This window comes from Chionomys nivalis, chromosome 1 (assembly GCF_950005125.1).
Source record: "Chionomys nivalis chromosome 1, mChiNiv1.1, whole genome shotgun sequence".
NCBI lineage: Eukaryota > Metazoa > Chordata > Mammalia > Rodentia > Cricetidae > Chionomys > Chionomys nivalis.
The window spans coordinates 193118767-193140523 of record NC_080086.1 but is presented as its reverse complement, the minus strand read 5'-3'; the positions used below and the strand labels follow the sequence as shown (position 1 = coordinate 193140523).

Sequence of the window (21757 nt, the reverse complement as noted above, 5' to 3'; positions counted from 1 at the left end):
ATCCCAAAGACTCCTTAAGGGTGCTGGTAACATCAGCTCTTCGGGTCACAACACTGAGTTCAGGGAACAGAGAACTCACTGGAAGAAGGCATGGATACTACTGTAATACAAAGCAGGGTGTCCTTCCCCTCAGGAGCATTGTCCTTCACAGCAACTAATACTGCACACACAGACCTCCTCCTTGAATCATGAAGAAATCGGGGGAGAAGGAGTGGGAGGAATACTGGCTTTGGAGCCGAACACCTGGTCTGGAAATCTAGTGTGGCTGTGTGTCCGTGGACAAGTCAGATCACTGTGGCCCAATGCTCTTGCCTCTGAAACAGAAAACCAGCATCCTTGCTGAATTTCTATGCATCCTTGATGAAGTAATGAATATGAAACAGTATGCTAAATTCAAGAGCATTTTACAAATATTTAGCTAGAAATATTCTGTATTATGTACATATTTAAATGGATGCTCCATCTCTCTATAAGGCAGAATGCTAAGAAAAACCCTAGGCTGGGAAAAAATTCAAATATGTTAATTATCTTACATAAACCCACCATATTATTCATTGTGGAGTTTAAATATCTGCTGTGCTTTTGTGCTACTGAAAAGATGCATCTTTAGATTAAAAAATGAACAACCTATGTTTAACTTTCTAACAAGTTATTATTTTCTAGATTGAAGGAAGGGAAAAGGCCCATCAAATCTTTATTTTCATTTTCAAAACACTTGCCTCACAATTTTCTCAATGCTTTACTTACATGATTTCCTAGTTGAAATGAAAGAACAGGGACAAAGAAGAAGGGACAAAGGAGCAGCACATCAGGAATGTAAGATATTGACCCTAAAAGCTAATAATGCATCAAGCAGGAAAAGAGGGAGTTCAGAGCCCAGGATGCCTGCCCATTGCCTGGCTTCACAACTGTTAGCCGTTACCTTTTATTTTTAAAGAGAAGACTTGTTTTTAAGAAAGAAAGAAAAAAAAAAGAGAGAGAAAAGCTGGTTCTTTCTACAGAGAATTAAAAACAGACGGGGCCTTGGATAATGAGCACCAATAAAAACTTGAGCTGACATAGCTTCAATTTAAGAATCATTCGCTTTTCCTGGCAGGACCTGGAGAAGGAGGTTCAGGATGCAGTCAGGCACAGCCTGGACGAAGTAGATATGGAAATCTTTCAAGTTAAAGATGCTCTCAGCGCCTTCCTCTCAAACATTTGATTTGCGGCAGCCATGATAAAATTCTAGTGAAACCTAAGTCTTCTGCACTGTCTGAGGAAACCCTGGAGGCCAGGAGACATGCCCTTATGCCTTCTCGTGGGTCTTATACTGACAGGTACACATGGTCAGATGGAGTCATGACTAGAACATGCATGCAGAAAGATGCCTGTTTGGAATCCACACGTATTTCAATTTTTTTTTTTAAAGCTTGAGCATGAAGAGAAATTAATGAGAATCTTAAAATTTAACCTAGTACTAAATGAACACTGCAGAGCTAAAGAGAGATGGCTGGATTTACAGCAGATGACACTACTTCTCAAAACAAATGTTAATGACAAAATTAGGGCTCACAGGTGTACAAATGCTGTGGGTTTAGGATACAAGGCCTGGAGACTCCAAGTGAGAGGGAAAAGAGAGAACTGCCAGAGTGGAGAACAGAGTAGAAGCTGAGCAGATGGTCCAGCTGGGCCAGCATGCAACCCTGAAGACTGGGGTTCAGATCTCAAGAACCCACATAAAAGCTGGGCGGTTGTGGAGGCCCACTGGGAATCCCTATCACAGGAGGAACAGACAGGGGCTCCTCAGAGCAGACTAGCCACGCTGCTGAGCTGGCATCTAGAGAAAGGCTCTGCTTTACGATGTAAGGTGGGGGGTGATGAAGAAAGATATCAACATTAATCACAAGCCTCTGCATGCATGGAGTTATGTGCACACACATACACGTGAACACACATGCACATGTGAACACACATGTCAACACACACGCACACATGAACACACACGTGAACACACACAGGTGAACACACACATGAATGCACACAAGTAAACACACACATGAACATACACGCACACGTGAACACACACATACACGTGAACACATACAGGTGAACACACACGTGAATACACACAAGTAAACACACACATGAACATACACGCACACGTGAACACACACATACACGTGAACACACATGCATATGTGAACACACGCATACACGTGAACACACACACACACACACATGAACGCACACACACACACACACATGAACATACACCCTGTAGGAAAGACTATGGAAGCTCCTGGGAGATGGCAATTCCTGCCATGCACAGCTGTCCCTCCACCCGGGGCCCTTCAGCTCGTTCCTGGGCAAGGCTGTCTCTATATCTTCACTGGTACACAAAAGAGAACATGTTCATTTCAGGAAAAAACTGGGGTGATGTGGGGAACATCCGTTTTTTACTTTCTCACCTTCCCCCTTTCAGAATAAGTATGAGTTAGTGTACTGAGGTTCCCTAGAACACAGAGGGCTTTCAGAAGCCCAGTTCCCACCATCCTTGCCAGTTTCAGAGGGCTCCCCGCAGGCGCTGCTTTTTTGATCCTTTCTTTCCCAAGTGACTTAACCTCCTCACATGGCTCTCCCCGCCGATGGCTTTCAAAAATGACCTCATCCTCCACCTCCTTCCTCCAGCTGTCCACATGACATCACCGTGCAACTCAGGTTCTCCGTCTGCCCCCACAGCCTGTCTTCTCTCTTCCCTTATTGTTATTAATAACCAAACCAAATAAACAATTTTCAATATTTGCCAACTTAAGTGAGTTTCTGTTATTCTCTCCTTTACCAAATCTTATCTGTTCTCTAATCTTATTAATCTCATTATTTTTCATATAAATTACTTTAATAGGCAACACATGGCACAGAAGTTGAAAGGCATATTGTGAACCCTCACCTCAACCTTGTTCTTATATCTGCTCCTCTTCTATCATCTCTCAAAGTGATTCCAGCCGTGGAGGCATTAGGGCTATGAGCTATTCCTGCATCTGCCTCTCTTGAATTTAACATGGAGAAAATTAAATGGGAAAGGACTTTGAATAAAAATACCCACTATTTAAATATTTGAGTAAAATATATTTTCCTCTACTAGCTTCTCTTCAATTTACCTATTTAAGAATTATCTTCATTGTTTCACACCTATTTTTTTCCTGCTTGTATATGTAACATTTTCCCCAAGACTCCTGATACGGATCTCTCTCAATGAATGAATAACTATTCATGAACTATTCTTGCTTTTAAGCATAACAGTGTTCCACCTTAAGAGCCCAAAACAAAGATTATTAAAAAGAACAAAGCATTTGGTGACTAAAGGTGTCCAGTTAGGGCTCTATCTCCCTTGTTACTTGGCAATTCCATTTAGCCCACCTTCATTTGCTAGGAAACTTCAACTGTTTAGGATGATATGATATATAAGATCATACCCCCCAAAATAGCCCTTTGTTTGAGCTATCCCTCCCCATATTCCTTTCCTTCTCATTTCCCTTGCCCTTAATCCTCCTGTTTCGGTCCTCCTTTCCCTCCCCATCCATCCATAACTATTTTATTTCCCTTTTCTAGGGAGATTCATCCAAGTGAAACCTCCAATTCTGGGCATGGGTTACATCTAATCAAGTTGTTGGCCAAAGGGCCCTCATGGGAACCTCAAAATTACCCAAGGTATTGCTAAGGCTATTGATTGCTCTCCACATACTGATGGTAAGTCCCTATTACTGAAAACAACACCTACACAACTCAACAAGCATGGAAAAGTCAAGAAGGTGCCTGCTTGGAACCTTCAACCCTGTTGAATCGTGTTGACAGTACTGGAAGGTGCTCTGCATGCTTCCAAAGGAGAAAGGTAAACACCAACCCAGCTACGATGGTGACCTGCATGCAAGATGTGCTGGTGTGCAGTAGTGGCACAAAGTCTGTGGGACCAACCAACCAATATCTGACTGGATTTAAGGGATGAAATAGATACTGCTCAGGTGGCCAAGAACCTGAGACTAGATAGGCCAGGGCCCTACAGGAAAATAAAAACAAAGTGCTACTGTTCTGCTAAAGGAACGCAGCAATAAAATGACTGCTAACAATATTCTGCTAGATTCATACATCAGTGTCTCACTCAGCCATCACCAGAGAAACATCCTCTTATGATAGATGGGAACTGATACAGATACAACTAGACAGTATTCAGAGACAGAACTTGGGAGTATCAGTCCTAAATGGGATGCCTCCCCTCAAGTCTCAGAGAATCCTGTGGAAGATGAGGCAGAAAGATTTTAAGACCCAGGGAGATAGAGAACACCGAAGAAACTCGGCCTTCTAAACACAGCAGGATCAATGTGCACAAGAACTCATGGGTACTGTGGCAGCATGCACAGGGCCTTTACAGGTCTAGGCCCAATGGGATCCCTGCATAGTGAGGGGAACTGGACAGGGGTTCACCTCCCTAACCCAGCTATCTCCAATCGATAGCCTCTCACAAATGAATTATTGGTTTTCTTCATAACGCCAACCTGGGTATACAAACCGCTATTGAAGCCATACCTCATGGCCACCAGTGGATGGCCAACACAAAACAAACTCAATGACATTTTTTGGAGGTTCTTTGTTTCATAATGCTTTGTTGGGACTTTTTCTCTCGCTCTTACAAGTCTTTTATGTATCTATTATGATTTTTGGTTTTGTGTTTTTATGGAATTTCTGTGTGTGTCTCTTGGGCTTTTATTTGGTTCTTTTTCTTCTGTTTCTTTGTTTTGTCCTATTCTGGTTTGTTTCTACCGTATCTAACTATTATTACTATTACTATTATTATTTAGTACTTGTTTATGTCCTAGTGAGAGAGAGAAAGAGTGGGTGTGGATTTAGGTAGGTGGAGAGGTGAGGGTATTTGGGAGAAGTTGAGGGAGGTTGAGGGAGGGAAGGCCGTACACTATATTAGAATATTATATTTTCAATAAAAGACAAAGCAGAAGAAACCCTTATTCTTAAACATATGTATAACTCATCTCTCTTGAGAAATATGCTTTATTTCAATATCAGCAGACACTAGCACGCAGTCAGGAGCCAGTGTCTAAATGACAATGGCTGTCTCACAATCGCAGCTGGGTGAGGATTTGAAAAGATGGATAGAGATAGAGTGGTGGTTTGAACAGACAAAACCATTCAGTTGTGAAGTGTTCCCAATTCCAAAGGTCATATTTCACATGGTGGTAACAACATAGCTCAATTAATGAACACGGTGCTTTTATTTCCAATTTATAATAAAGGGCTCTGAGGGCTTGCTTCTTTCAGGGTTGCTCCAGACCATACAGCACTGGCCCACTTGGACTTGTGGACTCCTACCAGAGACCTTCATTCATTTTGTTTATATGGTCAGGTCTGGGCTTATTGCTAAAGGTGAAGCAGAATTTTACAGTTGTGATAATTTTATTATACTGGGAACTTCTGAAAACTATGCTCAAAGGCATGATCAGGAAATAAATGGGCAGTCTGGCTTCCCACATTCTCATATCCCTGTTAGCTGCGTATTAGAACCAAGCAATTATTCAACATCTTTTTAAAAGAAACCCCAGGTTATAGAAAGAAAAATACCAGTTTTCTACTCAGTTGTTCTTTTGGTGGATTAAATCAAAGTGTCCTGATAGACTTAGGACTTCAGACACATAGGATTCCAAAAGTTACTGGCAGACAAAGAAAACTGCAAAACTGTCATAACTCCATTTCAGGGTTAGTGCTTCTTGCATAAATCTCACTGGGAAGGCTTTGCTCAGAGTTAGCAAATAATAATTCAATCATTTAAAAGAAGTGCCATTTAAAACTGTTCATCATTCCTCTATGACAATCTAAAGGAGAAAATATTTTTTTTTTTTTTTTTGCAGCAATCAGGCTATAGATCTTTCTGGAATAGTGACTCTCTGTAGTCACTTGTAAATCCAGCTGGAGTCGAGAGTGACACCCTGCATACATTGAACCATTATTTCTACTGTCTCCGGAAGTTCTGTGATAATGGGATCCGAGAAAACGCTGTTTGACTTGAACAAAAGCAGCTTGCCATTCTGTAAAGCTATTGGTATTGAGGGCATAGTAGATTTACTGTTCCTATTTGAGGTTAAATAAAAACCACATTCTATTTCATGTATCAAAATAAATCATCATTAAAAAAACAAACATAAATAATAGGTGATAGATCCCTAAAATGTAACAGTTTTAAAATAAAAATGCTAGGTTAACATATCTGGATACAACTGTCTTCGTTTGTACTGAATTCTAGAAGATGGTAAAAACTGCAAGTAATTCATCATGGAAAATGAAAGGATTAGCTGACATCTGAGCTGGTAACTAAGAAGGGGGTGATATGGCAGGGTGCATAGCAATGACGGACTTGGAGACAAAGTCGGCAAGCCAAAGACAGTAAGGAAAAAATCATACCACGGGAACACAGAGATTTTCCAGCGATCTATAATCTAAGATGACACCTCCTTCAGGAGGTTCCAAAAGAGAAGCAGGCCAAAGGAACAGACTGCGGTTGGGGGTAGTTGACATGAGCACCAGGCGGCCCTGATTCTGCAGCCAAGAGCACAGTGTGATGGAAACGCAGGCTTAGTGAATTCCTCCAAAACCTTCCAGTTGCTGAGGGGCCGAGAGGTGATCTTTCTATCAAATGAGCCCAGTAACTGACAGCATTTCTACCTAGAATCTGATGGCTCTGAGTATGGTCTGTAGGTTTGCATATGGTCACCTAAGAAAGTCTCAGCTTGCAGATGTTACCTAGGATGAAAGACCATAGGGCTTGGCAAAAGGAAAACTATCCTCACAGACAAGCACATGCTTCGTTCGCTTGTGTTCAGAGTTCACCTTGAAACTTGGGAGTTAAGCAAGCTTTTACCTCAGACAATTAGACAAACATTCTATGTGTAGATTCAATACTTCTCCCTAAGGAAACTGGCGTTTGCTCCTACCTTAAAAAATGAATTTAAATATTTGCTATATTAGCTCTTTCAGTTTTATAAAATATACCTATTTTCTAGCCCATACCAAAATGTTTTTAGAGAACTTAGATAACAGAAGTTTTATTTTTGTGAGTTGCTATGTGTAGATAATTTCCAGATTGTTCCAATCAAACGACTCCTTGGTTGAATATTAATGTTTCATTTTTACCCAATAGTAGGGATAGTCTTCCTTTGGTAAAGCAAATATCAGACATACGCTGTATTTGTTTATTATACAATTGGGGGTCCAAGATGTGCCTGCCGTCTTCTGCTTCTGTCTTCAAGGAAACAAATCAATGCATTTACCAACTCGCTCATTTGATAAATCCTCATTGGACAAGACAGGCCTTGCAGAGTACAATGGGAACACTGCAAAGTCAACAAAGGCTCCTGAGAGTGCGGTGGCTTTAAATGGTGCATTAGAATTCTATAGGCACAATAGAAGAATGAGGGGGACTCTCGGGGGTGTGGGGGAGAAAGGGCTGTATCAGGAGAGCTGTTGAAGAATATGGGGAAGCCTTCTAGCAAGGCTTCGTCTTTCATGCATACCTATCATGTGCAGGTAACAGGCAGGAAAGCTGGTGGAAAAGGGGTGTTAGTTCGCGCATGCTGTGAGTCTGGACTTGCAGACGGCTGAGTGAGAGGCAGAGGACCTTTTTACCCAGTACCATGACACAGTCAGCCTTATGCTACGGAGTCAGAACTATCATTTCTGTGGAGGGCGGGAGTCCATTGCAGACCTCCATGCTGAGGAAGACTCTGCTCCAGCAAGGGCAGTGAGGACGAGGAGGGAACCAAGTCAACAAGTACTTTCGATGTAGAATAACTAGAGACTGGAGACCTGCATGTGGCAAGTGGCTAATTGCTGCCAGCCGCGGAAAACAACCTTCCAGCCTGAGAACCAGAACAGGATGCAGAAATGTACTTAAATGGCCTTGTTATTTTGGGGATGTGTGTAAATATGTTTACTCGATTCGTCCAAAAATATCCTAAAACTTTTAAAGATGTAAACACACCAGGAACATTTGTTTGCTTAAATTTAAATTCTTCTTGCCAAGGAATCTAACTAAAAGCAGACATAATAAAAAGCTGTGAAGGTGTATCGGTGGGGGGGGAAGGCATAGACAGTGCTGTCTAATTTCTTAGCTAATCCACGGATAAATGCAGAGTTATACTCAACTGCCACTTTCCCCCAAAGACTTCATCCACTTGAAAGTAGATTGCAAGGTGGAATAAACATTCCCGAGGACACAAAGATGGGTTGCTGTTCACACTGCAGCAAAGGACAATAAAGAATACCAGCAGCTCGAGGCAGTGAGGCAACAGCCAGGAAGAAGACTTTGGGGTCAGCACTTCAAGAATCCCTTGTACCTTATGTTGGAAGAAGGCGCAGGGGTGCCACGAAACTCTTATCTGACAAGTTCATCAGACAGTCTATAATACAAAATAGCATTCTTCTAGTGCATGCTGAGGGGACAAGCCATGGCTGTGGGCCCTTCCAGCCAGACCCCTCCTTACTTGGGAGGTTTATTTAGCATGCTTCACTGGATGTCAACATTTTCTCTTGGAGAGGCAGTAATAAACACAGTTGATATCAAAATGGCCACTGTGCATGGAGCATATGCACTGCTCTGTGCTAAGTGCCTCTTCGAAATCATCCTGTGGAATCCTGTCACCCTGTGTGGGAGCCACAGGCTGCGAGGGAGGGGGGCTTAGCGTGGCTTCGTTCAGCATTCTATCCTAAGGGGATGGGCTTTCAAGTTTGCCACTAAGGAGCCTCCTGGATTTCAATTTGTTATTGTGTTCTGTAAATGAAGAGACTAAACACTGTTTGGGACCACAGTCAGGTTCTTAACCCCCCAAGCCTGGACGTTTCTATGCCTATAAAATGGGGTAACATCTGGATTACTTCCAAAGTGGAGGAAACCCCATGGAAATAGAGGCATCATGATTCTACGCACCTGGAAGAGTGCAGTCAGTGTGCCCAGGTCCTGAGGCGAGTCGGATAGCCTTAACTATGTTCCTTCCTCCATGTGCCTGTCTCCTCATTTGCAAAATGTTGATAATAACTGTATCCTCTTGATTTGTTTATTAGCAGGATTAAGTAAGTTTATATGAGCAAATAGCTTGAAATAGTGCCAGACACAAAGATTGCATTGTATGTTTGCTAAATAAAAAGCCAAGCCCAGTGTATTGTCTCTCTCATATGATAACAAAGACCGGCATTTTTCAGCCAGAGGAGTAAGTAATATGATGACCGTCATTTCCCAGTTTACATTACCACACAATCTACAGCTCTGTGCAGACCTATCCAACAAGACATGTGTTCTGTTTTCTTCCCGCCACACTGTCCGCAGCACTATCCTTGTCTCCCTCCCATGAAATCATGCTGATTAGCAGGCAATTTCATGAAGATTGGGTGAAACGAAAGAATGGGGCTTGGAGATGCACTTCCACGTCCGTCATCTGGGGTAAACGTTCCTTCCTGGAATGCTTTATATGCTGTTGCTCTGTCTGCATTTGGAGAAAAATCTCTTAGCAATGTCAGTGATTGAGACACAGCTTCTGAGCATCGTCCTAGAGGAGGTAAGCATCTAGTAAACGTGGGCATTGTCAAGGAAAACTTTAACTGCACACTTCTGTGTTTTCCTTCTTTTGTTCTTGAGTGAGGGCCAAGTATGAGCTGCTTTTGGTTCCCATACAGTTTCAGCTTTCTCTGCAAGCATCAACGTCCTTAAGGTCCCAGACACTGAAATGGACCTTTGGCATCGATTTTGGACATATGTAGAGTATAAAAAAATTAACCACGCAGCCTCAGAAAGGCAAACATGTTTCCTCTCATTTTTAGATCCTATATTTTCTATAGATACTATTGTGAATGTATAGGATAAGACACAAAAGTAGAAGTGAAATTGCACATGGTTACAAAGGGGACCAATGGGAGGGGTGTGGGGAGTATATGCTCAATGTACCTTATATATTAAAATGCCCTTATAAAACAAAGTACCATATGCAATGAATGTATGACAGCGAAAATACTCAGAAATAACAAGAAAAAATGGAGTAGGGCCAGAACTAAGGGAGCTGTGTGCTACTCAGCAGCATCTCCCAGGTCCCAGCTCTTCTCATGCTCTAGTGATTCCAACACAGATCAGCCATTTATAGAGTTAGGAATCGAGAGGTAAAGGCTGCACTGTTCTAAAACATCATACGTAAGAACCAGATACCCCTGCATTTTGTAGGAACTATTGTTTTAAGGATATTTGAATATTGCACAAGAGAAAACAGAGAGAAAGCCAACTTCCTAATGCAAAACTTCTTACCGTGAACAGCACAGGAGGCCCTCCGAGAAAACTGAAACTGGCACTACCATGTGAGCCAACAACCCCTGGGTATCTGCCCAAAAGAATAGTGCTCAAAGAGACCTGGCTAAGACACTAAAATGTATGTGTTTTGATCCCAATTAAAAAGTTAACATAATCAAGTTCTTAATCTCGGCCTGCGCCCACCACGGCTGTAACACATCTCTCAGCAGCTGCAAGGGGCAGGACGCGTTGCTGGCTTTGCAGGCCTCCTGCCTGTGTTGTGGTTACTCTAGTCTGCCATGGCATTGGAAATCCGCTGTAGACAGTGAGGACCACACGGAGCAAAGGTATGTGTCAACAACAGCCGCTCCCAGGGTTACCTCAACCGTAGGTGGCTGGGCTGTGGTCACAGGTTGCTGACCCTTGCAGAAGAAACACTATCTGTACGTGATGAGTTTTCTCAGCTTATAAACACCAAAGACTCCGATGGCCAAGAATTAGGAGAGAGATCTTGTGATTTTTTTTTCCCCCAGCATCTAAGATTAAAAGCCTCAGCAACAGAGGTGATCGGACTCAACAGCATGAGACTGTCCTTGAGGCGCAAGGCAAACACTACAGAGTGAGTGGCTGCTCCTCCCTGTGGCTATAGTCTTCACAGACGAGTGTCCACAGCCTTAGGACTTAGAGGAAAACAGTGTTACAGAGGGAGGAAGCCTGGTGATTGCACTGGGTAGATGCAAAATCAGACTTAGACCCAAGTGTCCGCACACAGTGCTGGGAACAGGAGCTTGACTCGGACAGAGGCTCCAGCCTCCATCCCCCCTCAATGTTTCGTCAGGAGAAGCAGCCGTGGTGCAGCTACCAGCTCTGCCAGAGTTATCTCTTCGGGCGTTAGTCTAAGCAGTCTTAGTGCAGCTCTCAAGCAGATTTTTGGTATTTACCAAGTTCTGCCGGAGAAAAATCAATAAAGACACGCAAAGGCCTCAAGGCCTCATCTCACGAAAGCCAGAGTTGCAAGCAAGGCTATAATTATTAGTTCCCTTCCAAGTTGTGCCATGTGAAGGTGGCAGGCTTTTCCTATGGCATTTTGGCAGCACGATGCAAAATGCTTGGGGACCACAAATAACAAGTGCTCCAGTTAAACATCCAAAGCAAAACAAACACAGGCACATACCGAAAACCAGCCAATAAACAGCAACGGCTATGAAACAGATACATTTAAAAGAGTATTAGCTTTATAAAAGGAATTTTCACCTCACCTCATAAAAGGGCTCAACCCATATACGGAATTCTAGAATGAGCAAAGCCAGAAGAGACAATGGAGCCAGTTCTCTTCCTCTTTTTATACCGGAACTAAGAAAAGCCCAGGAGGGTTAAATTCTGCTTAGATACTTAACATTGTCCTATGGTACAGATCAAACAAAATATTATCTATTCGCTTAACCCAGATTGTTGATGCCAGACCTAGTCAGGCATTGAATTGAAGCAGGAACCAGTTTAATCCAGACAGCAGTATACAAGGTGTAAACTGAAGGTCTCTAGCACAGGGCAGGGAGGGGGTGGCAATTCTGTAATACTAAGAGGCTTCAACTCCCCTGGGAACTGCCCTCAATTGCTAAAAGAGCCTGACCTCTGACAAGAACCGATGATTTCAGCAGTAATTAATAAAACTGTCAAATTAATTAACCCAAGTCTTTGTTCACAGGAGAAAAAACCCCATCTATTATCAATATCGTTCTTTATTAGTCGTTGATCAAACTCTTCGACTCAAACCTTCACCACTAGGACACAAGGTTATCGCTGACTGATAGCTCTCCCTAGTTAAATCGCCAATGTTGTTAATAAGCCGTACTGTACTGTGTTGTTTGATGATATGATTAGGATCAACGGGGCCCTACAACCTAATGGTGTTTCTAACGGAGGCAGACAGGCCTACGAATCCCAGCGTATATCACTTAGAGTTCCTAGAATGCCTTTTAGACATCCTTTTGAATTACTGTGATCAAACACTAGACAAATGCTGCAGGATTTCATTAAACTATTTAGTAAATGGCTCTGCTTATAACCTTGGTTCCCATGCCCTTGTCTTTAAAGGCAGAGTCCTACAAATGCCACGGCTACATTTCCATACTATCTCTTTAGAAGCTTCAGAGCTAGTTTCTTACACCCAACACAGCTTTTATTCCATTTAGAATAATTACCCTCCATCCCATTTCTGACTTTCAAGAAAAACAAGACACTTAATTGACCACAGGAGCTCTCAAGGGCACAAGCTTCAGAGGTTCTGCTGGGGCTCACAACTTCAGCTGATGTAATCTACTCTGAGAAGCTGACTTCTATTTTTAAATTACACCCTTTTATTCTGCCTTCAAAGGGCACATATATCACACATTAACTTTGCTCATAAAATACCTCATGGTACCAGGGTGAATCATGCTGTCAGGAGGAGCCTCCGACTGCACATAGACAACCAGCCCCGCCCATGAAATCCATCCATCAGTCGTACACTTCAGCCTGCAGCAGGGCTGCAGGGGCCTCCCTCTCCAGGTATCTCCTTCCTCCCAATCATTTTGACAAGGAGCAGATGACTAGCAGGGTTCTTCCAAAAGGCTAGGATCAAGATTTCCTCTCTTTAGCTCCCCACGCAAACACTTACTGCAGACTCCTAATGTTGATGTGTAGAGCTGTCCACAGCCTCTGCGCTGCAAGGGGCGCCAGGTCATTTGCTTTGTTTAATTTTAAATTTTCATTCATCATGTCTGTCTCCCTCACTATGACTGCGCTATTTGAAAAGTTTCCTGACATTTGGGAAATGCTGGAGAAAGAAAGAAAGTCTTGGCCGGAGGTGAAAATTCACTTCCAATTTGACATCTATTTATGTTTATTCTGCTTATTTCTAAAAATAATAAACAGCTTTGTAATTAGAGCGACGCTCTACTGAGTCTGCCAGAGGTCAGAACAGCGTGTTTCTCTCTGGCCTCCATCCCTCTGAGACCCAGTCATGCCATGTTTCATCTGGTTTGTACTCTTGTACTCCCTGTTCTATGATGAAATCTGACCGAGCTGGTGGGAACACAAATTGTGCTACGCCCATCCCCTTCTCAACACTCTTCCATCCCCTCCTTATAGATGCCCCTTCTTTTCCAGCCTGCTTCCCTCTGCCGCCCCATTGCGTAGGTACCTCTGTCTCTACAAATAACTTCACGTGGGCCCTGGATCCAGATGCTACGTTGCTTCTACCTTGGACCTTTGCCCAAGTTGACCCCTCAGTTAGAAACTCTGCTCCTTTGTCTTCCACTCCCCCCATCTAGATACCTCCTATTTGTCTTGGTTTTTAATTTAATTTAATTTATTTATTTATTTTAAAGATTTATTTATTTATTTACACAGTATCCTGCCTGTAGGCCAGAAGAGGGCACCAGATCTCATTATAGGTGGTTGTGAGCCACCATGTGGTTGCTGGGAATTGAACTCAGGACCTCCGGAAGAACAGTCGGTGCTCTTAACCACTGAGCCATCTCTCCAGCCCTGTCTTGGTTTTTTAATGTTTCTGTGAGAATATACTCTGACGAAAACAACCTAATGGGAAAGGGTTTGTTTTAGCTTATCGTTCAGGGTACAGTCTATCACGGCGGCAAGTCAAGGCAGAAGGAGCTTGAAGTAGTTGGTCGTTATCACCGTCACAGTCAGAAAAGAACAATGGATTCATACATGCACTCAACCCTCTCTCTTTCATTTACTCCAGAACTCAACCCGTGAAATGGTACTGTCTACAATTAAGACGGCTCCTCCTACATCAGTTAATGTAATGAAGCTCAGAGACCCAGCTTCCAGGTGATTTTAGATGTCAGTCTGACAACATGACCCTCAAACTATTCATTCTTCTGCTTCCTGTGGGGTGCTACTTATCTGGGATCCCCAGTCTAGATTTGTATTTCTGTAGTAGTGTTCCATCTCAGATGACCACTCGGTAAACTGCTTTGAATTTACTTCTTTTATGCTCAACTGACTGCATGAGACAGGACTTACTGCTATGCTGTATTCCTCTGTGCTAACTGCCATGTAACTGGGCTTCAATATCATTTGTTGAATAAGCCATCATAAATGAATCAATGCATTCTAAAAAATTCCAAGTAGGGGGCTATAACTATGAGGTAAGAATCACAACTTTTCCTCCTCCAGAACATATGAGTTCAGCCAAACTTCAAGTCCAGATTTTACTGGCTGAAATGTGGGGAGGGGATGGCACTGAGAGACAGGACCCTGGAGGTCACACCTTGAGCACAGCTGGGTCACTGTCCCAAAAGTCTTTGTAGCACACTCCTGAGAGATAAACAGACACTCTGTTTAAGGTGGACTCCCACTGGGACCAAGACTCTTAAGTTTACATAGAGGGAATTATAAATACATGGCGCAGAACAGAACACTTCACATGCTAGAGAGTTAGCAGCAAGCCACACCTCGGCGCTCCTCCTTCTCACCTGAACCGTCAATCAAAGCACCAGCAGTCACCTGCATGAGAGGGAATGCTGAGTGATCTGAGGAGAGGTGACTCTGGCACCTTGGCTTGCTTAGAATCCTGCCACTTGACATATAAATGCTAACCAGGGCCGGCTGATGACCCAGGGGTTAGGCTCTAGAGAGAACCAAGTGTTCCCCTGTCCTCGTGGAGGGTCCAGTCTAATTAAATACACTTTTGAAGATGGTCTTTCTCAAAAAATATTCTTTTTCCCAATCCAAGTTCACCACATCCAGCTATCAAATTGAATCCAGCACACAGAGGATTAAGGAGGCAGGCACAGCTTCAGCAACTACTGCAAGGCAAAGGATTAAAAAAAAAAAACAAAAACCCAAAACCCAAACCACCCATATTTTCCAGAATCAAGAGACTGATGGCATTAGACGATGGGAAATGTTTCAATGTTCAAACCAAATGACGAAGGATTTGGTTTGTGTTTCACCATTCCACAGCTAGCAGCCACCCCTACCAAACAAACCAAACAAACACAAATCCACATAACTGTCTCCTGCCTCCCCGAGGAACTGTTTACTTGCATTATCTGTCATGCTGGAGGCACCCCAGAACTGTTCCCTGAGTAGATGGGGTCACAGGCAAGGTGTCTGTATGAAAGCGCCTTTGCCCTTTCAGGTATATTGGTTGACTTTCTTTTCTTCGTCTCTGAGTGGGCAAACTGTATATATTTTCAAGGGTTCAGGCTTCTATTTCCGTGTCTGCACCTTAGGTGAGTTACCTACCATGGTTATCCCTCATCCTCAAAAGAAAAAGTGTGTGTCGCTAACAGCAAGCATTAAGGTGACACTAAATCAAACAGTGTCGCCAGTGTGCCCTCGAGGCAGCTTTGGTTTTCTCTCATTCTTTGTTTTCTCTACCCATTCCACCCCATTCTCCTCAATCCCCAAACAAAATACGAATGACAAAAGAAAGGACTGGTCTAATTTCAAAGTCAGCAGCAACCTTGCAGAACAGTCTGGGCTCACCGGCATCTTGTTGCCAAACCATAAGCATTTAATTATTTACTACCATAAGCCTGATTTTCCTCTTTCAGAAAATGAATGAGTTCTACATGTACAACACTGATGAAGGACTTTCAGTCCACCTGTGCCTGGGACATTGGCCTGCCTATTGACAAGGCAGATGCTGACATGCAAAAGACCAGAGAGAAAATGATGCTGGCTCCCACCACAGAAAGGGAGTCTGGATTGCAAACCGAGAGAAAGTTTAACTTTGAAAAGAATTTGTCATCTAAGATCTAGGGCAAGATGTGGGGACCACTGAATGAGCACTTGAAGCTCTTCCCAGCTCTCCATTCCCACACTTCTTAACATTCAGCATGGTAACCAGCCAGGGTTCCAGACTCCAAAGTGATGTCCCTAAATAGGAATTAAGCCTTTTAAGCAATATTTCTCATTACCAATGGATCGGTTGAAATGACTAAGGAGTTGACACAATATTATGTCAAGCGTAACATTTGGCAGATTTTTTTTTTCTTTTACACCCTAAAACATACCCAGTCGCCCAGACAAAGAACTACCAACATTGTATACAACAACAAAAATCATCCACATGCTCACTAAATACTAGTGTTCGACTGCCACCCAGTGGTAGGATGCGTTCCTGTGTGACAAAAGGCTCCAAATGGCTATGCACTAACACAATGTGGGTTTTAGAAAAAGGAACTGAAGATTATCCCTCGGTTGCTCATCAGTTATTCCAGGGGAATTTAAGAGAATATTTATCTCTTCAGCTCTTATTTTCCTCAGAGCAATTTCTGAAGAGGTCGATAGCAGGGAAGCCTAGGGCATTCTCGCAAATCACACCGAGATCTCTCGGTGTCTCTGGAGAGATCACAAAAGGATTGTTTTTATTTTTACAAACTTCAACATGAATTAGCAATTAAAAAGACTTGCCAAACAGTCTGTTCTCACCTTCTAGATCTGTTTGAGCTATCCTGGATTTTCAGTTATGCATGAGGAGGCATTTACAAGTGACAACCTTATAAAAAGTGCGCATTATACGAAAATCTGACTTCAATTAAAACCAGCTACTAAATCCCAGCAATTTCCAGCTGTCTCTTCTCTTCTCCTTAGAGAATTATATATCACATTAATTGGTATTCTGTCACATTAAAAAAATGCCAGCAATGATTAATTGCATCCTTGGTGTGTTTGAGTTATGTCTTCCTCACCAGAGGGATTCAAATCACACTTGGTTGCCTTCTAGCAGGTGCCCCTTTTGACAACCTTCAGAGAACGTCCTACCTTCCTGAACTTCTCCATTTGCTTGTAGAGGTCTGGGTCAAGTTCCTGAGACACATCCTTCATCCACAACAAGGCCCCTCTGTATTCAATCCGGCACTGCTCCATGCGGTTCACGGTCAGCCAGGTATCAGAGATGGCCCGATGTCTAAAAGTCTCCACTTCTTGGTGGAATCGACACAAAGGGTTCCGCAGAGCCAACCTGCACAAGAGGGCACAACTACAGTTATGAAATGAAACCCAGCAGTGATTCCAATCCCTGACGTGTTCTGCATTCATCACAGACCCAGGAACCTAGAACACTGCCTAGAACACAGTCGCTTCATCAAGACATAGCAGACATGAATTAAAATGTGTGTGAATTTGGGAATCATCCAGACATTGCTCACATTCTGATCCTTTCGTTCTTAGTGAGCTGGACCACTGGCAAACACTGTTTGTGTTGCTGGGTGGCTCCAGGCCTGTACAGTCTTTAAGGATGACATCAATCCTAGATTAAAGAAGGGCAATGAAGGCCTGGCCATTCCTATTTCCATTCCTGGTTCCTCTCTGCCTCTTCTGTTCCTTAAGTTTGGACCCTATGAGAAGAGATGGGGCAGGCATGACTAGGGTGTCCTTGACTTGGTCATTTTGATCAATCCTCACAGGCCAGATCACCTGCAGTTTGTTCTCATAGAAACAGAGCTGACTCATGGACCAAAGCCTTTTTAAGTGATTTGGGGAAGAAGAACATAGTTACTAAGGTCAGTTGTGTATCAGTGCTATCAGAGGCTATATGGTTCAATCCTCGTAAAAATAAAATACAAAACTAGGTATGGTAGTAGGACACAGGTTTAATCCCAGCAGAAAACAGGAGGCTCAGAAGTTCAAGATTAGTCTCAGCAGACCTGGGCTACCTGAGATCCTGGCTTCAAAGAAAGAGAGAGGGATAGAGAAAAGAAATGAAGGGAAGGAGGGGGAAGGGAGGAAAAGAGGGATGGAGCAAGGGCCAGAGCTTCAGCTCAGTGGTACACACTTGCCTAGCATTAGCAAAGGCCTGGGATCTCAAGCACTGCAGTAAACAAACAAATATCACACCAGAAATGAAGGTACACTGTACAGTGTAAATTTATTATAAGAGTAAGCCATAAAAAACTGTTATTTATTCATTAAAAAGGAAGGCATATCCTAATTTAAGGTAAAATATTTGGGGTACAAAATGCTTTCTCTTCCATATTCAAAGCCAAATAATCAATGTCAGATGAATCAAACCTTGAAAACATTTTCTTTCTTTTGTCAAAGGCTTATTTTTCTTTTTAATTCTCCACATGTGTGTCTGTATAGGCGCCCTCGGAGGCTAGAGATGTCAGACCCCTCAAGCTGGAGTTGTAGGTGGCTGTGGGCCACCTGTGTGGTGCTGAGAACAAACAAAGTTTCTGTAGGAGCAACACACAATCTTAGCCACTGAGACTCCTCTCCAGCCAGGCAAAACATTCTTTATGAAGGTTCAGGGCATAGGTGCAAAAACTTAAACATAAGATGAACATTTAAGGTTCCATTTGCATACCAAGTTACTCAGCCAAATGGAACGACGATGTTGGTGCTCTGAAAACAGTGCTTGACATCCATCAGTCTACAATGTCTCATGTATGTAGCAGTCTGAAATGATAAATCTGGAATATACCTTAAGAAGAAAATCTCTTTTGCTATTTTCTCCATGTTTCCTTTTGTCTGTAGTATATTATTTAAGTGTTGAACACATCTATGAAAGCAGTTGGTCCATGCTATCCTACCTTGATTCTGGAGAGAAGGCTCAGAGGTTAAGAACAATGGATACTCTTCCAGAGGTCCTGAGTTCAATTCCCAGCAACCACATAGTGGCTCACAACCATCTATAAGGAGATCTGGTGCCCTCTTCTGCTGTGCAGGCATGTATGTAAGCAGAATACTGTATACACAATTAATAAATAAATCTAAAGAAACACAAGTCTTCTCCAAAAGTTATGTCACTGTGCCATGAGGTAAGCTTGTGTTTTATACTGGTTTAAGTTACTACTTGCCTTTCATCCAACAGAATGTGTAGCAGAAGAAAATGCCTAACAAGTCACTGGTGTGAAGGTTTATAACACAGGGCTTCTATCTGAAGACATAAACAGTCCTCAGATGGCTGCCTGAGGACGCTGCTCACTTTCTTACTCCTTTTCTCTTCCTTTAGATTTCGTATATTTCCCCACATTTGCTGAAAATGAGTATTCTGAATAAAAGTACTCTCGATTCCTTGGAATGATGAAGATTATACAGATATCTTTAAAGTTAGAACGACATGATGTTAGAAACTAAAAAGGCATACTAAACACCCTCATCAACCCTCATCCCTGTCAGGACGCCATAAATCAGTGGTTCTCAACCTACCAATATCAGATATCCTGCATATCAGATATTTATATTACTATTCATAACAGTGGCAAGAGTACAGTTATGAAGTATCAGTGAAAATAATTTTATGGTTTGGGGTCACCAGAACATGAGGAACTGTAGTAAAGGTTGAGAACCACTACCAAAAGCTGATCCATATGAATCAGAGTGGTGAAAATCCATTCACTGGAGTATAAGAAAATGAATCTAGACCAAGAAAAAAATATCATTCTTATTAACTGAAAATATCATCCTTCACATTGGGTAAAGGGACCACTCCTCCATTGCTGGTGGAAGCACAAATTGGTACAATCACTTTGGAAATCAGTATGGTGATTTCTCAGAAAATTGGGAAACAACCTTCCTCAAGACCCCAAAGGATGCTCAATTGTACCACAAGGATGTGTGCTCAACTATAATTCATCATAGCCGGAACCTGGAAACAACCTAAGTGCACTTGACTGAAGAATGGATAGAAAACATGTGTTCCATTTACACAATGGAGTACTACACAGCAGAAAAAATAATGGCATCTTGAAATTTACAGGCAAATGGATGGAGCTAGAAAACATCATATTGAGTGAGGTAACCCAGACTCAGAATGACAAATATCATATGTACTCACTCATAAGTGGCTTTTAGACATAAAAAAAAACCAGCGTACAATTCACAATCCCAGAGAACCTAGACAACAAAGAGGACTCTAAGAGAGACATACATGGATCCAATCTACATAGTAAGTGGAAAAAGACAAGATTTTTTGAGTAAATTGGGAGCATGGGGATCATGGGAGAGGGTAGAAGGGGAGGGGAGCAGGGAAAAATATAGCTCAATAAAAACAATAAAAAAATCATTAAATTTTTTTAAAAAAATGCAAGACTGGCCAACCCTTTCATTTGTGCAAATCTACCCAGTGGAAATAATTAATAAAATAACTAAAGGGCTACTTTAAGATATTTATTCTTTAGTAGGTAATGGTAAAAAATGAAGAGAGAGCCTGGATAAAAGTAGTTAGGTAGGCAGCTTAGAACTGGAGCTTAGTAACTCCAGCTCCCAGGGTATTGGATACTCTCTCTCTCTCTCTCTCTCTCTCTCTCTAACAAAACCAATATTTTTAAAAAGAAGGATGAAACAAATAGCTCAAGTGTATCAGAACATGCCCAGAAATCCTGTGGAGTTGCTTTTTGTTTGTTTTAATTTTGCATTTTTGCTTTTGTTCTTAAAGATGCAAACATTGAAATATAAAAAGATTACCATTATTAAATAAAATATCAATTTACTAAATTATCAGCATACACTATAATATACAAAAACTATCTGTTATGGTGCTGTTTATGCTAAAAACATGTTCTGTGGGCTGAAAAGTTGGTTTAACCATTAAGATCATGTAGAGCTCTTGCAGAGGACCCAAGTTTAATTTTCAGGACCCATGTCAGATGGCTTACAACTGCCTGTAACTCTAGCTACAGGGGACCTGAACCCTGTAGTGGCTTCTACAACCATCTGCACTCATGGGCACACACAAAATAAATCTCCAGAAATATTCTTGCATACTCTAAATCGTGTTCACTCAACTAAGAATTCAAGCATAGAAGAATTTCATATAGTCGATCTGCTTCCTTTAACTTAGGAGAACTAGGTGGGGTATCATGTGACGGGTGAGCAGCTGGGGAAGTGAAGCCACTGTGTGAGAGGCCACCTTCCAAACTGCAGAGCTGGTTGCACCTCATTAAATTAGTGTAGACTGCAGTTTGCTGGTCTACCATGTATCATTTACATTGTTTCATCGATTGCTTTCACCAGTGTGTGTGTGTGTGTGTGTGTGTGTGTGTGTGTGTGTGTGAGAGAGAGAGAGAGAGAGAGAGAGAGAGAGAGAGAGAGAGAAACAGAGTGACACAGTTAAGATACATTAACTTAAGATGCTGTATTTGTACTTTGTGGGATGATTTTGGTCCATAATCATCCAGATTGCAACCAAACAGCATAGGGTAGAATAATTAACAGTGTGATTAATAACAGGAACTCTCAAGGTGGTCTGCATTTGGATATTTCTTTTCATGAATAGGTATTAACTTTTGTATATGGACATACTTTTTTTCCCCTCTGAAATCCAGTGGTACTTCATGCTTAACATAAGAGCATTTACTCTGTTTTTCTAGGAATCGATTATCCTTGTAAGACTGGTCAAGGCTATATACACAAAAGAATTACCTAGTAAGGGGTTATAATTTACCAGTTTCAGAATTTTTCTCTTTTTGATTTGTCTGTCTTAAG

The 21757-nt window shown here is 42.1% G+C and overlaps 1 protein-coding gene across 14 annotated transcripts in view; it reads right to left on the bottom strand.

The window, feature by feature from the left end:
- The window catches only part of Ica1 (islet cell autoantigen 1), a 141494-nt gene that overhangs the window by 83409 nt on the left and 36328 nt on the right, over positions 1-21757 (bottom strand). For all 14 annotated transcript variants that reach the window (XM_057763510.1, XM_057763559.1, XM_057763505.1 and 11 more), the window contains one exon: positions 17093-17291. In XM_057763510.1, coding sequence (XP_057619493.1) covers positions 17093-17291 — 199 coding nt within the window. The remainder of the gene's footprint in view (positions 1-17092; positions 17292-21757) is intronic.